Source organism: Panthera leo, chromosome A3 (assembly GCF_018350215.1).
Source record: "Panthera leo isolate Ple1 chromosome A3, P.leo_Ple1_pat1.1, whole genome shotgun sequence".
Lineage (NCBI taxonomy): Eukaryota > Metazoa > Chordata > Mammalia > Carnivora > Felidae > Panthera > Panthera leo.
The window spans coordinates 104,119,106-104,140,899 of NC_056681.1; the positions used below are offsets into that span (position 1 = coordinate 104,119,106).

Below are 21,794 nucleotides of genomic sequence, written 5' to 3' on the forward strand. Positions count from 1 at the left end.
GCACAGTTTAACTCTGCAGAACTTCGTCCTTTCGAAGAGGCCACTTTGGGTGATAGCAGAAAAAGGCTCCAAGCTTTCTGAGCTCTCCTCCAGGTAGGTATCTCCGGATGACCCAAACATGATCCCGTTGAGTCCTTCCTCTTTCCTCAAAGTTACCCTTTAACCCTGAAATGTTCTGTGCCTGCCCAGACGCCGGGGACACCGGGAGCCAGACTCTGTTCTGCCTGACGGCCTCAAGAACAGCGTGAACCACAAGCTCCTCCCAAGCCTGTGCCTGTCGGTGTGTGCATTCTATCTCCCTGATTTGAGAGTCGAGGTGGCTTTGACTTGTAGAGGCGGTAGTTGCAATCTGGCTGTGTCTGATTCCAGAGGCTAAAGCCAGTGGGACGCGTGTATCTCTGTAGCACCAAGGGGGAGAGCTGTTTGTGCCCCTTTTTCTGCAGCAGAAAGTTGTTGCAGTGGCCGTTGGCACTTTTGCTGCCCAGAATCCATCTACTTGTCCCCTGGTAGCTTTATTCCTCTTCCCTTTGTAAGGAGCACCTCTTACACACACACACACACACACACACACACACACACCCTTTTATCCCAGCTCCAGGGCTAGGCCCTGACTGGCCCCAGCAGATCAGCGTGTCCCATTGCCCTGTTCCAGTGAGGAGACTGGGAATGGACCTGCAGAGAGCAAATCCCAGGAGATTTACTCACCGCAGCACTTTTCATTCCCTGCCTGGGATAGTGGGACAGATGAGACCTGAAGCCTCTGTGTGCTGCAGGGACATTGCCACCAGGAAGAGAGAGCCTAGAGCTGTGTGTACATGGGGGTAGCACTGACTAAGGTTAAGAGTGAAACCAACTGCAGTGACAGTGACAGGTGGAGCTCACAGGCAGAGGGGATCTAGACCCCGGGTAGCGTTGCTTGAGTCCCTGGATCCAGCCTCACCTGAAGGCAGAATTCCCTTTGAACCTCTCACTTCCCTGAGGTAACCTATTCCCTCCATTGTTAAAGTTGGAATGGGTTCTCCCAACCCTTGCAATGGGATGAATCTCAGTGGCTACAGCCGGCTATCCTTTCCCCAGACATCCCCGGCTTTCTCCTGGCCTGCATTTTATTTGTCAGGCAACCAGTAAATCTTTTCTGAAAAAATGTATGAGGCAGTTTATCGGTAGGGAGAGAGGCTGAGGAAGAGGAGCCCAAAAATTGAGCAGTTGTCTCCAAAGTCGTTATGACTGAAAGCGTAGGTTCAGTCATTCGAAAACATTTATTGAGTGCTTACTGTGTTCTGGGCCATATTCAACATGAACAAAATTACTGCTGTCCTGAAGCCAACATCCTAGGGAGGGTCAGGGCGGGCAAGGAGACAAACAATATACAAATGAATCAATAAGCATAAGAGATAGATGGGGATAAGTGCTATGCAGAGAATCAAAACAGGCTGGTGTCGTTTTGGTTCTGATCAAATAGAGACTAGTGGTGACTTTCCCATTTTCTCTCCTCTGATATCTCCAGGCCTGGGCCAGAGACAACGCGAAACCCAGCACTGTGCACAGGATATGGACAAAAAAACAAAACAAAAACAACCCCTCCCCCAAAGGAGCCCTCTATTTCTGGTCTGAGGAATGGGTAAGAGAGCCCTACAGGTCCTGGTCCAAGACAGAGTAGAAAACCTCTGTTTATATTTGTCTTTCCCATTCTTTCCTGCCCTAGCCCCCAGCTGTGACAGTAGTGGTGAAAGGCAGTGGCAGCCAGACAGGTAACTAGAACTCGGAGAGAGGAGAACCCTTCTCTCTGACCACAGGAATCCTAAGAGCATGGGGGAAATCCCTGATGCTTTTTCTCCCTTTCTCTCTGTCTCTGTCTCTGTCCCTCTAACTCTCATTGTGTGTGTGTGTGTGTGTGTGTGTGTGTGTGTGTGTGTGTGTTTTGGCAAAGCAGAGTAGGGAAACTAAAATCCTGGCTTTGCAGCCAGAGGACCAAGGTGAGAGGGGAAGGGGGCAGGATCTGCTAGAAATTGGAGAGTGTTGGGGAGTTCACAGAGAGGGAAGAGCTCAAAGTGATTCCCTAAAATGGTGTATGAATGCCTGAGCTCACCCAAAAATGGACCCTACACAGCATCCCAAAGGGTTGAGAACTGAGCTCCAGGATCCCAGATTGGTCCCAAGTCCCAGACCAGCACACACACACCGAGCAGATTGGAATAGCCTTTTTCGCAGACTGCAAAGCCTTAAAAATGGAACTGACACTGGTCAATACTTAGAGCCCAGAGATGATAGAGAGCAACTCGCAGCTTGAAACTAACCAGGCATTTGCCTGATCAAACAAACAAATCAACATTTTTATAGGATTTAAACAAGACCCATAATTTCATAACAATATTAACAATGTCCAGATACAATGCAAAATTACATGATATTTGGAGACCCAGGAAAATCTCCACATCTCTCAAGGAAAAAGACAAAAGGACCATCAAGGGGCAACTCTGAGATGACCCAAGAGTTCAAATTGAGACCTTAAAGCAACTATCCTAATCATGCTCCAAGAAATATGGGCAAATCTTGAAACGAATAGAAAGGTAGTCTCATCATAGAAACAGACAATACAAAAAGAATGGAATTGAAGTTTGGGGAATAAAAACTCTGATAACCAAAATGAAACCATTCATGGAATGGACTCCATTGTTTTTCCTCTTAAGTTCTTTAAAATATGTGCGATAGTTGAAAGCAAAAGTCATAGGATTGTCTGGTGGGGTTTGAATTTATGTGTATAGAACACACATGACGATGTGATGGAAAAACAAGAGGGTAAAGGCACCTACACAGTCGTAAGGTTTCTGCATCCCACTGGAAGGGACAAAATATTAATTCTGAGTAGACCGGAAAGTTAACTGTGAGTGTTGTAACTCCTAGAGCAGACTTCTAAACAAAGGGTACAAAGAGGCGTAGTCAAAACTCAATACATGAGCCAAAGTGGCCACTAAAAATATTCCAAAAGTCTGAAGGAATGCAGGGCAGAGGAAACAAAGAAATGAAACACAGAGCCAACAAACAAAAAACAAAAATAAAATGGTAGGCCTACATCCAAACATATCAATAATTACATCCAGTCTAAATAGTCAAAAACACACCAAAGGCAGCAAACTCCGGGATGGATTTTAAAAGAAAAAAGACCCAACTAAAGCATAACCACAGAATAAAAACATGTAAATATAGTTATAAAAGTAAGTTGAAAGTAAAATGGTGGCAGGGTGCCCGGGTGGCTCAGTCAGTTAAGCATCCGACTTCAGCTTAGGTCATGATCTCCCGGTTTGTGAGTTTGAGCCCCCCTGTGCTGACGGCTTAGAGCCAGGAGCCTGCTTCAGATTCTGTGTCTCCCTCCCACTCTCTCTGCTCCTCCCTTGCTCTAGCTCTCTCTCTCTCTCCCTCTCTCTCTCAAAAATAAACCAAATTAAAAAAAAAAATTAAGGGGTGGAAAAATGCAACCCCCAAATGTGTTATAATATACACGCAAACATCAATTACAAGGAGCAGTTCTTGCACACATTGGTGGTGGGAACATAAATACAGTAAAACCTTGATTTGCGAGCATAATTTGTTCCGGGAACATGCTCGTCATCCAAAGCATTTATATAGCAAAGCGAATTTCCCCATAAGAAACGATGGAAACCCAGATGATTCATTCCACAACCCAAAAATATTCATATAAAAATGATTACAATACTGTAATATAATACAAAATAATAAAGAAAATAGAAAATATAAAGAAAAATAAGTTACCTTGCACTTACCTTTGAAAGCCTTCATGGCTGGTGTGAGGGAGACAAGAAGAGGGTTATTGTGCAGGACGACTTTCACAAGCACGGACGGAATCACTGATTTCTATTGGCTCAATGGAATCTTTTTTTTCGTGCAACTTTAACAAGGAGGCTATCCAATGACACTTGCTTTTGCCTCCTTTTGAGGATTTCACAGAAATGTAATATTGCATCATCATTAAACAGATTCACTGCTCATACTGCTACAGCCTTATTCAGGTGGTGCTTTTCTACATTTTACACTGTTTCCCACATTTTACACATCTCCCTAATCTCATTTGAAGTGAGGGATTCCTCCACCTTTTCTCCTCCTCCTCTGCAGACAAGGTGCAGATGTAGACTTCTTATAAACTCTTGCAATTTCAGCCACTCGCATACCTCGTTCATACTTCTCGATGATTTCTTTCTTAACTTCCACTGTAATCATCTTCCTCTTACCACCTTTCTTTTCAACCTTTTTCTGCATGGGGACCATTGTATGCACTCGCATGGATTAATACAGTACAGTATTAATAAACTTTTGTTGTATACTGTATTTAATGTAACTGGCAATAAGGCAGCAGAGGAAAGGGTCTATACCTGCAGGCAGCCTGACCTAGAAGGAAGCAAAGCCTTCCTAAGCTTACTCTTGGATGGAAAAGCAAAGAACTGTCCATAGGTGCTTTGAAGTGACAAATGTTCAAAAATGTTCAAAGTGCCAGCTGTGGGCATCTTCCAACATTCTGAAAAAGCACTCATTTCTGCCAAACACCATGGTCGGAGACCGAGCAAGCATCCAAGCATGGGAGACAATTATCCACAATCCCGCAGCGACGCGGGGGCGGAGGGGGGCATTGGGGCACCGGCTCAGTTGTGGTCATGTGATGTTCCGCATCACATACTACTCATGTTGCAAGACATCCCTTGTGTATCAAGTTACAATTTATTAGAAATGTTTGCTCATCTTGCAGAACACTCAGAGAGCAAATTACTTGCAATCCAAGGTTCTACTGTAGTTTAAACCACGTTGTCAAACAGCTTGACGTTATCTGCTAAAAAACACATACCACGTGACCCACAATTCTACTCCTAAGACATTCCCGATAGAGGTGCATACGCAGATGCTCCAAAAGCCATGTTCTAGAAGTTCATAGCAGTGTTCTTAATTTTAACCCCAATTGAAAGGACTCCAATGTGCAGAAACAATAGATTGACAAAGTGTCTTCTACTCCTATAGTGGAACACTGCGGCAGGGAGTGAACTACAAGACACAGTTACGCGCACGAGTTTCACAGACGTCATGTTGAGTGGAAGACGCCAGACACAGAGGAATCCATCCAGAAACGGGCAAGACACGGCCTATGGGGTTAGGGCATCATGAGAACAGGGATTAGGAAGGAGGGCGAGAAAAATGTACCGGGAGTCTGGCAACATTCTGTGCTCTGGGCGGAAGTTTCATGGTCCGGATGTTTCGTGTACTCTTTCTGTAAGTGTACTATGCATCAATGGAAACAATTTTGAAACTATTTTTTAAGATCAGGATGGACATATTGACAGAGGAGGTTCTGTTGTTGTGGAAAGGAAGGAGGACCAGAAGAGATTTCAGGGTTAGAATTATATAAACACGCAAGTACTTATTAAGCATCCGCCATATGCCAGAACTGTCCTAAATACTTTCATATGGATTATCCCATTGAATCCACCCCGACGAACGAAGGGGAAAATGGAGGCAACGATGATGGTAATCAGCAGCGTCAGACACTGTTGCAAGACTTTCAGGATTAACTCTCATTCTCAGCCCAGGAGGTGGAAACCAGCAGACCCTTCGCAGAAGAGTCTGGGAGGCCCCTCTTCTGGGCTTGGCATTCCCCCACGGCCCCACACCAGATTTCTGACCTTGTTTGCAAGTGCATTCATACCCACAGCCCCAGAGGTGCATGGACTGGGCTTTCAAATTTTACTTTCCTTTCACTTAAAAAACATTTTCCTGGGCGCCTGGGTGGCTCAGTCGGTTAAGCGGCCGACTTCGGCTCAGGTCATGATCTCGCTGTCTGTGAGTTCGAGCCCCGCGTCAGGCTCTGTGCTGACCGCTCAGAGCCTGGAGCCTGTTTCGGATTCTGTGTCTCCCTCTCTCTCTGACCCTCCCCCGTTCATGCTCTCTCTCTCTCTGTCTCAAAAATAAATAAATGTTAAAAAAAAATTAAAAAAAAAAAAAACATTTTCCTGTACGAAACTTAAGTTTGTTGTATGGGACGGAAAGCATGGCAAAGGCATCCTTTTGCTCAGTCATTTTTCTTTGAGATTTTCTGTGAAAAGTAAAGACTCATTTCCTGATACGTTTTGAGATAATACAACTTTCTGTATAGAATACGTAACAGTTGTGTTGGGAGTAAGTGTCTGGGGACATAAAGTAAGAAAATGAACCCGGATCCAAAAAGAAAAAAAGGAAGAAAAAAAACAAACACAGCAGGGGGAAGACACCACCAAAGAGCAGTCTCCAAGAGCTTCGCAGATGCTGCGGGGGCATCACACTGCAAACGTGGTTTGATTATCTGAAGCCATCCATGAAGATCCCCTACAGGACCCGACACATCTGGGAAAGTGTCTCCTGACACGGAGTTCCAGCACAACTGTCGCCGGAAGTGCGTTAGAACAGCTGTCACCCCAGAGTGTCCTGGGACGCCTCCTCCAGGAATACGGATACAAAGCTCGGCATCATTTCGGGAATGCATGAGCTGCCTCTCCATTTCTTCCCAGTCGAAGCTGTTCTTAACAACTCTGAACTTCTGCCCCTTCTGGGCTCTCCCTCCCTGGGATGCATCATGAATCCTTGCAGCTTTCGTACAAATAGCCCAAGTAGAGTGTGCTACACTTTGGCACGTATAATACGACATCACTTGGTTAGATGTAAAATCTTTAAAATACGCCACAGCGTTTATCACCTGGTTTTGTTGCGGCTTCATTTCTTAATACTCCAATTGCCTGGGGCGGTGTAAGCGGCTCAGACCCTGTCAACCTCTAAGGGGCCCCAGGTTCCATTATGACCTTTGCTTCATAGATGAGAAAGGATCCTGAGGACCGTGTTTTCCTTCTTGCTTTCCCTAAGCTGCTCCCATGATGCCGTGCTGTCAGTGGTCAAGTCAAAGCATCCTACATGCCATAAGAGAGGCACAGGGCTGACTTACAACCTTCAGGAGAGGAGGCGTCAAGAGGTGGGATTCCTGGGGCGATGCCTGCGTAGCTTGAGTTCACCTGCAAAAAAGTGGCAGGTGGGATTAAGGCCTCACTTTCTCCCTGGGTCTCCGCGGGCCTGGGAGAAGGCATGAGCAGGCTGGCTTAAGGTTTACCGGTGTGCTCTTTGCCTCTCCTTGCAATGCTTTGCTTTGGGCTTCAGTTATCCAAACCCTGGCTCTCTGCTGGCTATCCCCAGACCAGGCAAAGGCCCAGCTGGCCGTTGCACTGACCCAGGAGGGCAGGCCCTGGAATGCACCGCTCTTGCTAATGAACAGACACTGGCCTCTTGTGGAGGATGCCAGTTACCCCAGCACACAAGGCTACCCTTCCCACATCGCCTCCTCACCAAGGAGCAGCTCACGGACTGGCCTCCCAGGGCTGAGGTTGAGGCCATGGAGGGCGGGGAGAAAGGACCCCAACCCCAAGCACCCCGAGCAGACTCTGGGGTTGCAGGCCTTCCTGCAGGTGGTCAACTCTAAGGTGGAGGAGAAAAGGACTCCAGCCCCCAGGACCTATCTTTAAAGCGAAAGGAGCGGCTTGGCCACTGGGTCACGGCCCCTCTGATCGGCCAGCGGGTGGGCGGAAGGCAGGAAGGAACTGCCTGGCCCCAAGCCCAGCTCCTGGCGACACCGGCTGGGGGCCGCTGCAGGGAAGGAGGGAGGCAGCAGCACCCAGCCCACTGAGCCCTTCTCCTGCTGGGGCGGACTTCTTCTAGAGAGGGAGAAGTCTTCTATCCGCTGTGTGAGCAGAGAGGACGGGAGGGTGGTGAGGAACCGCCAAGTCTCTGGAGACCACAGCTGGAAGTGAGTGTGGCTCCTCTCCCTCTGTCTGAGATGGAGGGTGGCCCCCAGGAGTGGGGAGGGAGGGACCCAGGCAACAGGGCCAGATGGATATAAGACCCAGCATTGTCAGTGACCAGCTCTGTGACCTTAACTTGACCTAACAGATTCTCAGTGTCCTTACTTGGGAAAGCTATGAAATAACCCTGTGCACCGCTGTGGGAAGGGCCAGAGTTGCCTACAGATTGCTTAGCTCAGCTCAGCTCATAGTAGGTCCTCAACAAACAGTCTTTGTCGTGGCGAGTTGCCTTGGCCTGTATTGAGGGTTGAGGCGTGGTGGCTGTAGCTGGCACCCCCTGCAGTAATATGCTCCAGGATTCAAAAATTCCTTAGGAAGAAAAGAGACTCCCGCCCTCCTTGCCTCAATGTGCCCCGAGGCTGTGCCCCAACGGGCCAAGGCCCATCTGATGCAAATCCGAATCCGCATTCGCATTTCACCGAGGAGTCTTTTGGCCGGAGGGAGTGGAAGGACCTGCTCGGCTGGAACGTTTTTTTTTTTTTTTTTTTTTTTCTCTCCCTCCCAGGCGACGTCCGATGGGTGTGTCAGGCAGGAGGTGATATTTGACGGGCCGAGGAGCCGGCGAGCTGCTGCGGAGCCAAGGGCACCAGGCATTGGGCGAGAGATGGCCTCCCCGGACCCGCCGCCCGCCACCAGCTACTCCCCGCCCGACGTGCCCCTGGGGGTCTCGCTGTTCCTCACCATCCCCTACGCCTTCTTCTTGCCGGAGCTGGTGAGTGTTGCCTCGTGGGCCACCAGAAGGGGAGGGCCTGGGAGAAGCTGGCCGGTGGCTAGAGAGCACTCCCTGGAGAAAGGGAACCCGGGCCAGAGTTGATGTGGTCTCCGATCTCCCGCACGACTCAGACTCAGCCCGAACGTCCCTAATCCCTCCCTCTGCTCCTCTGGCTTCTGCAGTATGGGTGGGTTTCCTCCTTCCAAAACAAACCCACCACGGGTGACAAGCAGGCCACTTGGTGATTGGAGGGGCTGGGGTGGGGGGAAGAGCAGGGGGAGGATGCTGCTTAAATATCCTGGGTCCTCAGGAAGGTGTTGGAAATGGATTTTTATATGGTTTCTTTTCAACAATTCCTTGCTTGTTTCGGCTTTTCTAAAGTTCAAAATGGGGGAACTGTTTCCTTCTGAGAGAAGGTCTTCCCGTATTTTCTTAATTGTCTTGTCAGCTGACTTTGAACTTGGACTTGTAGACTCTGCTCAGGAGGTAGCTTTTGACAACATCTGCCATAAAACAGTTGTGTGAGACGCCCTGGTCGCACACTAGAACGTGTCACTGCGTAACTTACTCTCTGACGTGCCCTACAGCTGAATGGTGGCCCTGATCCCTGCGGGGGGCAGGCTGGGGGGGGGGGGGGGGCTCGCGTGTTCCAGTCTGCAGAACTCTGCATACAGTGTCAGTCAAACTCCAGTCCTCTCTGAGCCGGCTGTCACCGTCCCCTTTCTACTTGTGGGGACACTAAAGTCTAGTGAATAATTCAGGGCAAAGGAGTTTGTTTCGTTTTTTCCAAACACCTTGTGAAATATCTAGCTTATGGGTGATATTTTCTCACCAGCTCTAAATTTGGCAGTGCTGGCCCCAGGCCAGGGAGGGAAAGGTAGAAAGTGGTTCCGGCTTTCAGTCGGGCTGGGACCTGACCAGCCCTCTCGTGTCATCTGCCCGAAAGCTGGCCTGATCGAGTGACCCCGTGGCAAACTCATTAAAGCGCGCCCATTGATGGCACCAAGAAAGGGAGGGCAGGCAGGGCAGGCCCAGCATTTGGGTGGCTCCAGCTGAGGCCCCACCCAAGAGGCAGGTTTCTGCCAGGCCTGAACCCCGAGGGACATACGTATGGGCATCCTGCCAGACTGATGACATCTTAGTGCTCCTGAAAGTTCTCTGTGCCCGGACCCAGGCATGTTCCTCACCTCAGAACAACCACATGAACTGCCAGGATCCTGGTTAGTCCACCACTGCATACTGAGTGCATGATTTATGTCAATCTTGCAAGCCCCTGGTACAGGGCCCGCCTTCCCAGGTTCCCTGTCTGCAGGAGGGAGACTCACGAGCACTTCTCCACAGTCAGACTATGCTTGAGGCCATGACTGTCCTGGGCTGGGACACCAGCATGGGAGACCATCTGACCTTGTCAAGCCGGGGAAGGGTCCAGGCATACCACTCAGGAGGCGGTTTTGGTGTTGGATCTCAAAAGATAGACTGGATTTCCAGGCTGGCGGCCAAGAAAAGGAAAAAGGCTTGGAGTCCAGGAGAGACCAGCAAGGCAGGAGGCTGGAGGGACAGGGCTTACAGAACTAGGGAGAAACCCAGGGGAAAGTGATAGTGAGAGGGGCCTCTCATGGACCCAACCCCATGATGCTGGGCTCCTTATGCTGGTCTCTGGGGCCTTAAGTATCTTAGGGGGTGAGATATCGTCATTGGCTTGATTTTTTTTTCATTTATTTTTCTGTTGAAGTAACTTTAGACTTACCGCAAAGCTGCGTGAACAGTACAGAGAGTTCCCATATACTCTTTACTCAGCTTCCCTTAAGGTCCACATCTTACCTAATTTAACCATCAAAATCAGGAAATTAGCACTGATACTTTCGTTGCTCAATTGTTCCAATAAACCTCATTCAAATTGTGCTGATTTTCCCACCCATGTCATTTCTCTGGTCCAGGATCCAGTCCAGAATCCCGCATTGCATTTGCTTATCTGATCTCCTTTGTCTCCTTCTGTCTTTGTCTTGACACTTTTGAAGAGTGCTGATCAGTTATTTTGTGAATGTCCTTTCATTCGGCCTTGTCTGATGTTTCTGCATGACAACTTTAGTTTTAATTCACAAGTGATCCTTATTCATCGTGGGAATACTTAGAAAATGCAGAAATAAATATAATCCATATTTATGCGTGTGTATATATATATATACACACGCATAAATATGGATTTAATGGGGTTATTCTGTACATGCTATTCTGCACCTGCCTCTTCCTTAAATGAGCATTCCAAGCATGAACTACAGAATCAAGTGTGCTTGCCTCATAGTGGGCCAGGGATGGGGAGGTAAATGGGAGAGGACGGAGAAGGTCAAGTTGGTCGGTTGGTTCTGATCCCATTGAGCAGAACACGTGCTGGGCTGGAGAGGAGGGCGAGATCAGCCTAGCAGAAACGCCTCTGTCCCCGGTCACCTGGGCATGCTGCCCACTGCCACACACTGGGGCTGACACCAGAGCACCAGGCCTTGGAGTCCCAGCAGATTCTCAGTCTGGGGGCTTGAGGCATCGTAGACACACATGTGTTTTTCTAAGGACATGAGTCCAGAGGGTGCATTCTAAAACCAGGAGCTCAGGCCAGCAAAAAGGGGCAGAGCAAGTGAAATCCATACCCAGATACAGATGTGGTCCGTGGTGGGGGTGGCCCAGAGTGGAGGTGGTGGTGGTTTCCTAAACACCCACTGTGACATCTGGAGAGCAGGGTCTGTGCCCAGGGCCTTTCCATGGGAATGAGGGGCTCAAAATACAAGGAGAACAGAACTAAGGAGGAGCTCCAATGAGGCCCTGAGCTCTTCCCCTCGGCTCCCCTGAGGCCCCCCTGCCACCCCGGCTGCCAGCAGCAAGCAGTCGGGCTCTTTTGCAGTCATGACAATGACAAACTAGGGTGGCATAGATTCCAAGAGAATTTTCCATGTTCCCTACCAGCTCTGCACCCAGAGACTGCTTTTACAGGTCTTTGCCTAAGTTGCTTTATCTTACACTCTTTAACATTAAAATGCACATTTGAAAAACATGTATTTTGCAGTAGTTAGAGATTCATAGGCAGTTACAGATATAGCTCAGAGAGGTCTCCCCCAGCTCCCTACGCGCCCCCCCCCCCCCGCCGGTGATTACATCTTTTATAACACTGGTCCCATCAAAACCAGGTAAATGACGTTGGTAAAATATGTCCACACTAATGTGCCGTCTTCTCACGCGTGTAGATTCATGTCAGCACCGCAGTCAAGATACAAAACTGTTCCATCACCACAGAGATCTTCCTCCTGCTTGCTTTTTATAGTCCCCCCAACCCACCCTGTCCTCCCTCACCGTCCCCCCAGAACCCCCGGAAACCATTAATTCCATCGCTATAATTTTGTCATTTCAAGTAAGTTATATAAATAAATGGAGCCATAGAGCATGTGGCCTTTACAGATTGGCCTCTTCCATGCCTCAGAACCCTCCTGAGGGGCACCCAAGTTGTGGGGGGTGTGCCAACAGTTCCTTCCTGTGATTGCTCCTAGTGTTCCAGGGCAGGGACATGCCGTGGTTTCTTTAACCATGGACCCATTGAGAAACATTTTAGTCGCTTACTTACAGTGTTTAGCTATTCTAAATAAAGCTGTGTGAACGTTCGCATGCAGGCTTTAGTGTGGATGTTGTTTTTACCTCCCTGGGAGAATGCCCGAGTGTGACTGTTGGGTCGTATCATGAGTGTATGCCTACTTCCTGTTAAGAAACTGACAAACTGTTTTTCCAGAGTGCCTGTACCATTTTACGTCCCCACCAGCGACGGAGGAGACTTTTTTTTTTTTTTTAGATTTTAACTTTAAAATTCATGTTTTGTTCGGTTTGCCGTTGAATTCAGATTTCCCATGTGAAAACGATGTTAATTTCAAAATGTGATCTTCGAGGGCGAATCAGTGCATTTTAAGGTGAGAACAGACGTGGTGTATTCCATCCGGCTTTCGTTCAGAGAGTGTGTGAGCCGGCTGGTGCCCAAGCGGGGCAGGCTGGCGACCAGGTGACTCACAGCACCACACCCCCCAGCTCCTGATGACCCAGGCCCACCTCTTCAGCGTGCACATAGTTGGGGGCGGGTGGGGGGGAGGCGCTGATTACCTGATTACCTGCCCGGTGTGAGTTGACTCATCTTTTTTACAAGATGACAGGGGAATCCCAAGAGCTGACCCAGGCGACTGTGACCCAGGGAGTGTTCTATGAAACAGAGTCCAAGGAAGTCTTTTGATTTTAAACCTTTCACTAGTTAACTTAATTGATTCGATGTTTAACTAATTAAAAAAGAAACAGCTAAGAAGATTTCTGGAGTCAGCCAGTTAAAAGATCAAACAATTCGGACACACTGGTGTTTGATGCGTTCAGCTTCATAATTCGCTTGCACTGTGGCCAGAGGGAAACACTGTGATACCCCTAGAAGCTCATTCCAGAATATTCCAGCTGAGAAAGGTCACCTTTATGTCTTGCTTAAACGCAATCCCCAGCTTTACTGTAATTTCAGCCTGCCTCTTCTTTTACTCTGTTTATATGTAAAAGCCTGTCCGAAAACCTGCTGGCCCTCAAGCCGTTTCAGGTCACCTGTGCCGACTGAAGTTACTGCGGAGGCTGAGAGAAGGAGTCAGGGCTCACATCAGGCCTGGCTCAGGGCAGATGCCCTCCCCTCTGTCGTGACATCCCCTTAAAGCTGGGTTTTCAAAGGGAGAAATCCTTTCCCTTGTTTTTCTGTGCTTCCCTTTCAAGTCTCCATACTGTGGCGAGTGTTTACTCAAAAGTAAGCTCAGTTTGCCCATTTTATTTCGTCCTTGTTGCTTCTGTCCCTCCCTTCACCCCCTGCCTCACCCCCAGTTGGCCTCCCCCTACCTGCTCCTCTGCAGGATGAGGGGACTAACCACCTCCATGCCCAGGGTGCCACTGATTCCCACCATAATGCCCCAGGAGGCCCCCTGCAAGGGACAACATGGAACAGGGAAGGAGGATTACAGAGTGGGGCTGGGAAAGAGCCAGGCCCCGGGAGGGAAGGACAGGAGGGGCAATCTGGGAAGTGGTCGATGTCAACCTCCCCGAGTTGTTTAGACCCGCTTTAGCCTCCCTGCACCAGTCCCACCCTTACTCTGGAGGCCCCCAGTGTGTTCAGGTTCAGTAAAATAGAGTCATTCAGAACAAGGTGGAGAGCCTGGCTGTGCTACTTAATTGCTGTGAGACCCTGGGCAGATTAGTTAACCACTCTGAGCCTCAACAATGGAGAAAGTAACAGCAAAGATCTCGTAAGACAGCCTGGGGTCTCAGTAAGGACATTCCCAGAAGACAATACCACGTTGCAACCGCTCCAGAAATGTGAGCCCACGTGTTTTATTATTGTTTGTCATCCGGACCTCTTAGTAGAAAGTATGGGTCTCTTGTGAGAAACTTCCAGCTGTGAACCAACAGCTATTTATTGAGATGCTACCACTGCTAAGAAGGTTATTAACAAAGGGTATTTCCCAAGATAGGAAAGAGAGAAAAGCCAGGGTGCACAGCCCCCCATTGCCAAAGGCTCCAGGAGCTAGCTAGCCTTTAGGATACGCTGACTCAAGGCAGGGGCTTGGCATTCTTGAACGGTTTGGATTGAGGGATTAGATGTTCGCTTGTTCAGACTAGGACTTCCTGTGACCAGGCAGTTAACAAATACATGCCATCAGGCTGTAAGAAAAGAGGGGGCTGCCATACCTCAATGCCACGTAGTCACTCAACAAGTATTTATTGAGCGCCTACTCTGTGCCAAGCATGGGGATATAAAGATGACGAAGAAAGACATGACCCCTGCCTTCTGGAGTTTGATGCCTAATGGGGCAAAGGGAAATTAGCCAAGGAGATCCATAAATGGAGCTCGGCTGTCAGGGTGCAGGAAGAAGCAGAAACCACAGTGGGTACTGCACGCAGAGGGGATTCGACACAGGGACTTGTTTATGCCGTTGTTGAAAAGCTGAAAGAGTAGAAAGGAGATGCTGAGGCCGCCAGAAATAAGCACCCGGAGTGGCTGGAGTCCGGAGAGGGTGGCCAGTGCTCGGACATCCAGAGGAAAACCTGCCCGGCTGGTTCTCAGGCCTCTGAGGAGGGGCACGGGGACCTTGGGGTCGGAGCCAACGGCTGCTGCTGCTGCCAGAGTGACAGTGACAGGACCCAGACCAGCCAACAGGAAGCCCCCACCACCCTCCTCCCATCCCAGGCCCCCTCCAGGCCCCCACCAATGCCAGAACCTAGCAAAACTCCAACTTCTAAGGGGGCTGGGAATTGTGGCCTGCAGAGTTCCAGCCCACATCACAGAGCAGACCACACAAGGGCGGGCTTGAGCTGAGAGACCCTTGGAACTAACCGGTATGGTCCACGTCTGCACACGCCCTCCTGCCCAAGTCTGGACTTCCCCCGACCGTCTGGCCATCCCTGAACTGGTGGCCAGTCTCAGTTCAGACAAGACAGGCTCCAAGCTGCCGCTGGAAGATCAGCCCACAAGGACGATTTCCCTTAACTAGTAGGTGTTTTGAAGGAAATAACTGGGTCCTCTTGCAGAGAGTAGCAGGGCACATTCTGACCTGCTGGAACACAGGGAACCCCAGATAAGAAGTCTCGTCAATGAGAAGTGCCCCACCTGCTGCCAGCGCCCTTCCAGGAGCTCTTTGCCTAGAGAACTTTCCCCTGGGGCACAGCTGATCTGTGGGAGGCAGAAGAGGTTTCTGGAATGTTGTCCAGATTGGCAAGTGGCAGGAAGTGGGCCCGAGTGGGGGGGGGGGGGCCCACACCAGGCTTTCCTGGCCTTTACCCCTCTCATCTCTGCCAGACCCTCCTTTGCCTCGTCCCGTACCTGCCAACCAGCCCTGCCTCTCAGATGTCACCACATGGTCAGATCTTCCCCATCTCGGCCAGAATAGATGTCTGCTTGGGGCCGACGCAGGGCTTGCAACAGAGCCAGCCCATAACTCAGGTTCCACAGCCTTTGAGACACAGACCCCACCCTCCCACCTCAAGCTATACCTAGAAGGTCCAAGGTGGGTCTGAGAGGAGGGCCAGATATCACAGGGGCCCCCAGAGTCTTCTGACCTGTATCGAAAAAGCCCAACTCAGCTCCTCCCCTTGGAGGGAATCTCTGAGCTTGGCCTTTTCTGCTTTCCAAGCTGGTCACAGCCCATCCCACCCCCCATGCCCATCTGGACCTTCTCTCTGCCCAGGTGATGCTGGATGGATGTGGGAGGGGGGTGGTACGTCTATTTGAACATCGTCCTCTCTGACACACATTTTTATATAGTCCTTCCTATGTGCCCAGGGGTGGGGGGGTGGGGTGGGGGTGGGGGGGTGCAAGCAGCAGGGGTAGGAAAGCATCCCAGGGAAGCCCCTCTGCTCTCTGAGGGAGGACGCTCCGGACCTGGAGAATTTCTAGGGCCTGTGAAGTAATGGAGCAGGAAATGGGTGGGGATGAAACAAATGGGTGTTTGTCCCCATTCTGTCCCGGCTCTGGCAGAAATGCCAGTCTGTGGTTGGGCCAGAGTGGCAGGCCCAGAAGGTGTCGGCTGGTACCACTTGCATGGTAATCAGGCCCAGGGAGATGAGACTGAGCAGCTAGGGAGTGGAGGGTCCAGCAACCCGCCTCCTGTCTCCTCCTCAACTCGGCAGCATGTACAGCCTGCTTTGTGCCAGGCTCCGTGCCCTACACTGGGGACACAAAAACCACAGGGCCGAGTCCTGTATCCAGGAGCTCGGGGCCTGGGGAGGAGGCAGTGGAGAGAGAAAATAACCATGAGGGAGGTCACTCCTCATGATGCACTCGGGACTTGGCAGTCAAGAGTGGCTTCCTGGAGGAGGTGACCCTGGTCTGGTCCCTGCCCTCAAAGGTCTGGTCATAGACAGGTGGGGGAGGGGGAGCTGAGCAGGAGTCAACCAGGACTAGAGTGAATAGTGATATCACTACGGGTCCTCAGTGCCTGACAAAGAACAGGATCACGGCCATCTTGGACACAAAACATCTGTGGGCTCAGGTGGAGAACCTCCCCTGAGCCCGACTCCTGGGCTCGTCTGGTGACTTTCTGGTAACACGCGAAGGGACGTGAGCTTGATAACCATAGTGGGAGCCAAAGAGAAAGAGACCGAGGTTGGAGGAAGCCTGTCCACCAGGCCACCTTGGGGAGCGGGATGCATTTATCTGCATTTACATCTTTTCTGTACTTTCTAACTTTTCTAAGGTTAAAAAAAGTTTTAAAAAGGGAGGGTAAAAAAACATTTTTGCCCTAAAAGTGCGTAGTGTTTTCGTTTTGTTTTGTTTTTTTAAAAGAGACAAGAAGGAAAAGGTCTTTAGACTTTGGATGGGTAAGAATGGTTTTATTACCCTACTTTATGAAAATCTGTACTGCTCGGTCAATAAAAAGCTGGGTCAGTGGGGGGGTGCAGTGGCCCTGGGGGAGGAAGCCAGGAGGGAGGGGAGGAAAGCGGAGGAGGCCCCGCTGACTCACCAGCCCCTCCCCCTGCGGCGGCATCCTGCCCCTCCCAGGCACACACCCCAAGGTAGGCACAGACTTTCCCCAGCCAGCGGCCAGCCCCGCCTTTGCCTTATGGGTACCAAGGCCTCCTTATATGATTTGTTCTGCCAGGAACGGTGGTAGCTGGAGCTCTGGCCGGCACTATTGTTCCTGGAGTGGACCGGATAAGACGTGGGCCCTCACCGGAGGCCAAGGGGCCTGGGCCACAATTTCCTGCTAACCTTAAAGCCACAGAGAAAACTCGCCCTCTGTGAATCAGGATGTAGTGACTCAGTGTTTGGAAGTGTCCTAGGTTAAATTATGGAGCGTTGAACTTCCATACAATGCTAGCTGTGTGCGGGTCCTGGATTCCAGTCCAGGCCTGGCGCGCTCCCATGAGTAACTTTGGGAAAGTCGCTTGGCCTCCCAGAACCGGTTTCCTCCCCGCCCCCCCCCCCCTCCGTACGAAGGAGGTAACGATTCTTGCTCAGAAGCTTCACAGGCTGGCAGCCACTGACTCAAGCACGGGAGCTGCCCCATGGGCTGTAGGCAGCACCCACGTGGGCACGAGGGTCTCCGAGCTGGGTGAGGACCGCCCAGGAGCGCCTGGCTCCCCGAGGCAGCCTAGAGGAGGCCAGCGTCACCCAGCTGTGTCTGCCCTGGCTCGTCCACACTGAGTTCTAGTCACTGCAGATGTGGGACACTCCAGGACCCCTCCCACCTGTCCCACCCAGGGCTCCTGTCAAGTTTCGTTCCTGCTCCCTTCCTCTCCCAGGCTCACGCGGCCCATATGGGCCCCAGTGTGGCCCTCAGGTCCCCGATGGGCTCCTGCTATGGCAGCCGTGCTGTGGACCCAATGTCAAGAGTGTCTGCCCCAGACAGTGCTGTGGAGGAAAGGACTGTGGAAGGGGGTGCGCACCAGCACAGGCAGAGGCCCTTGGCTAGAGGAAGGAAGGCATTCTAGAGCAAAGGTTTCCCCCACACCGACTGGGGCCCACAGAAGAGAGATGTTTTCGTGGCAACCCGGTACACGTGTGTGCAGGTGTGCATGTGTGGTGTATGTGTGTGCAATGAAACAACAGATTCAGGACACTGTTTCCCTTTCCCATGGGTAACGTACTCCTGCTTGCTAGTCCAGCCTACTTAGTTTTTTAATGTTGTTGGCGACGAACTAAGTGGTTTTCACCATGAATCTCAGCCCACATTTGGAAGCCCCAGGGCTGGGGGCACTGACGGAGGCTCAGCGAGACTGACGCAGAGCGGGGAGAGTCAGGCAGGCTGGGCTTGCAGGGCCATGGCCCGAGTTTGGTCTGCGGGTCACGGGGAGCAGCAGGGTGTTCTAAGAGGGGGGTGGGGTCCCAGGCATCCCAGCTGGTCCTCGGCATGCCGTGCCAAGGGCTGTCGCCAGCTCAGACTGGCTTGAGCAGAAGGGAACGGACTATGTCACGTTCTGGGAAGTCTCGGCCAGCTGTACCTCTGCGCTGATTCTTTCGCAGCATAGCTGCGTCGCCAGGGCCCAAGCCGTTTCCCTCCACCTCTGTCCTCTTCCGTTTCATAGCTCCAGGCCTGATACCAGACACAGCAATGGCCAGAGCAAGAACGGAAACGGTCTCATCTTGGTCTCCTTAGGCAGGAAGAACCCCTTCCCGGGAGTCCCCTGGTGTCTTCCCCCTGGAAGGGCCAGACTCGGTCACACAAATGTCCCAGCCTGGGCCTGCGATGAGCCTAGTGAATGGTGGAAAGTCACGCCTCCCTGCCCACGCCTCCTACCAGTAAGCCCAGTTGGGAAATTCAAGGATACAAGTTAAACGAAGGCAACCATCTCTGTAACGCTATTTCCTGTGTCATTGTCTGTAACGGGAAAAGCTGGAGACATCCAATGTGCAGGCACAGGGGCCTCAGTGAGTAAGTGACATTTTTCAGCTTGATGGAGTGTAATTGTGGCATTGAAAAGTGCAGTCAGTTGTCATTACTGGATTCTCTCTTTGCAAACGTATGTAGTCGCGACAATTTATTCGCAGTCGCTAAACAATACTCACAGCACTCTCGTGGTTATTGGCGGGCCCGTACAGAGCAGCAAAACGTTTGGGTTGTCTGAGGTGCATGTTCCCAGCTGAGGCCGAGCAAGACGCTACCCTGCGCCTTCTTGTCTCAGCTCTCATCCTGTAAACAAGAGTCCTTTCCAAAGTCCGTCTGGGGGCACATCTTTCACATTTTTGTGCTTCTCGTTGGTGATCTTGCTGTTTAAAATAGCCCCTCGGCTCGTGCTGAAGTGCTGTAAGTTTAGGGTTTCAGCACGAGAACCCCGTGAGTTGCCTTTCATAGACAATACGTGCTCGACAGGCTTGTAGTGCTGTTGGCCAAGAGTTCAGTGTTAACGACTCAAGAGCATATGTTAAATAAGGGGTCTTTACCACACACCTAACGTAAAGCTATGCGTTGAAGCACCTCAAATAAAGGTACGTGTTGATCAGTTGATGAAAATACCGTGAACAGAGATTTTGCAGGAACCTAATGCCTACTTCCCCTGGGAGCAAATGACCCCGTGTTCACAGATTCAGTGCTCAGGCCAACTGAATAGAACGAGCTTGCGTACCAAGAATCAATTTTAGTATCAAGCCACGTAGCAAAATCCAAAAATATATAAAGGAGAATACAAAATGCATGTCCATCACGATTTCCAGCTTTATAGAAAATACGTACGCGCGAGCACTAGGGCTGGAAGGGGACCTAATATACCAAAAAATTCCTTTGCTGTTAACATCATTTTTTACAATCAGTTTTAAAAAATCTTAGGGTTGAGGGGCGCCTGGGTGGCGCAGTCGGTTAAGCGTCCGACTTCAGCCAGGTCACGATCTCGCGGTCCGTGAGTTCGAGCCCCGCGTCAGGCTCTGGGCTGATGGCTCGGAGCCTGGAGCCTGCTTCCGATTCTGTGTCTCCCTCTCTCTCTCTGCCCCTCCCCCGTTCATGCTCTGTCTCTCTCTGTCCCAAAAATAAAATAAAAAACGTTGAAAAAAAAAAAAATCTTAGGGTTGAAAAATAGTAACAGCTCTCCTTCCTGCCACGTGGTTTGGGTTCGAGTCATTACAATCGCCCTGGAGTGAAGGCATTTTGAGTTGATATCACCCCCCCCCACCCCCCACCCCCACCCAGGGACGGACACGTGCTCCAGCACAAACACAGTGGGTCTGTCTGAAGGAGGATTTTGCACCAGAATTACGGGGTCCAAAGCACAGCCCCAGGATGAGTTTCGTCTTATTTTTTCCCTTTTAAAGAACGTGCGTCAGATAGTTGCACACACCGGCACCTTTCGTGACAGTCCAAGCGTCCCATCACTGGAGGAATGGATGCGCAAACTATGTATGTGGTGTGTTCGTGTTATGGCCTATTATTCGGTCGTTAAAAAGGAAGGAAAGTCTGACACAGGCCGCAACAGGGATTAACCGTGAGGCCATTATGCTCCGTGAAATGAGCCAGTCGCCAAAAGGCAAATCCTGTATGATTCCACTCACATGATGTCCTCAGAGGAGCCGAATTCATAGAGACAAAAGATTAGGACAGGGAAGGGGGAGGGGAGAGGAGCCATCAGTGGGACCAGGAGCCCCCAGCTCGCTTGGCACCGTTCCCTCCTGGGCCTCACTGTCTTCATGTGGGCCTTGTCCTCCCGGCCTGAAGTTTCTGAGGCTTTGTGGTGGAGCCTGCGTTCCCCAAGTCCCAGGGAAGGGAAAGAGAGGCAGTGCTTCATGAAAATCAAGACAAGCGGTAAGCAAAGGAATGCGGTGCTGGTGGTGAGACCCACCACGCTGAGCTACTGCCCAGCTATGCAGAAAAACCTGCCAGCAGGGTATCGCCCCAGTGCTCCTCCTTGGCTCTCACCCCCTGACCTGCCCCGCCCGAGCCCACACCTCCCGCCTCATCCCGGAGTCCCGGCCCGTGCAATCTGAGACCGTGCATCCTTTCGACTCCTCCTTTGCCGTTCACATGGGGTCATCTCCAGGGCGGTGTCTGTCTTCAGAACCTCTCCATGCATGAAGTTCACCTGCTCTGCCCATCAGGGGCCTCAGGTCCCACCTGCTCTATTTGGGTGGACGGATTCATCCTCCCCAAAGAACAGGTGATTCTCCTGTCTCTCCCATTCAAAAGTCTTGACCTTTGAAGCCAGCCTCCATCATCTGGCACAGGGTTTTCTTTCTTGCTTTGTAAATATAAAATTTTTTTTAAATTAGTTTAAACATTCAACACCCTGTCAAGTAGTTCTCCTGGGAGCCTGGGGCACTGGTTGGTTTATTGGGTCTCGTTCCAGAAACATTCTGTGCATCTGCAAACAAATGCACCTACACGCACACATACATTTTCTTCGTTTTCTACAAAAATCATAGCACACTGGGCACGCTGGTCTGTGCCTTTTACGGTTCTTAGAACTTGTTCCCTTTGGCATACAAAGATTTTTTCATTCTTTTTGAAAGCTGCTGAGTGTTCCGCTGTGCAAACATAATTGCTTTGATTGGTCCTCTCTGGATGCACATTTAAGATGTATCTTATCTTTTCCATAACCAGCAAGGCCCCAGGAAACAACTTTGTACTTTCACCATTTTGTTCCTGTGCATTATTTATAGGACAGACCCGAAAAAGTGAAATTATTGGATCAAACAATATGTGTATTTAATGTTTCGATTGATATTGTCAAAATAA

At 50.5% G+C, this 21,794-nt stretch overlaps 1 protein-coding gene across 2 annotated transcripts in view; it reads left to right on the plus strand.

Annotated features, from left to right (window-relative positions):
• The first annotated feature begins 205 nt into the window (after positions 1 to 205).
• Positions 206 to 21,794, plus strand: part of MALL (mal, T cell differentiation protein like) — a 34,748-nt gene continuing 13,159 nt past the window's right edge. Inside the window, exons 1-3 of one of the 2 annotated variants that reach the window (XM_042933083.1) lie at positions 206 to 280; positions 1,508 to 1,621; positions 8,386 to 8,592. In XM_042933083.1, coding sequence (XP_042789017.1) covers positions 8,485 to 8,592 — 108 coding nt within the window. In that variant the 5' untranslated portion in view covers positions 206 to 280; positions 1,508 to 1,621; positions 8,386 to 8,484. Of the gene's footprint in view, positions 281 to 1,507; positions 1,622 to 7,674; positions 7,826 to 8,385; positions 8,593 to 21,794 lie in introns of those variants that run through there. The other variant, XM_042933082.1, reaches the window with a different exon arrangement.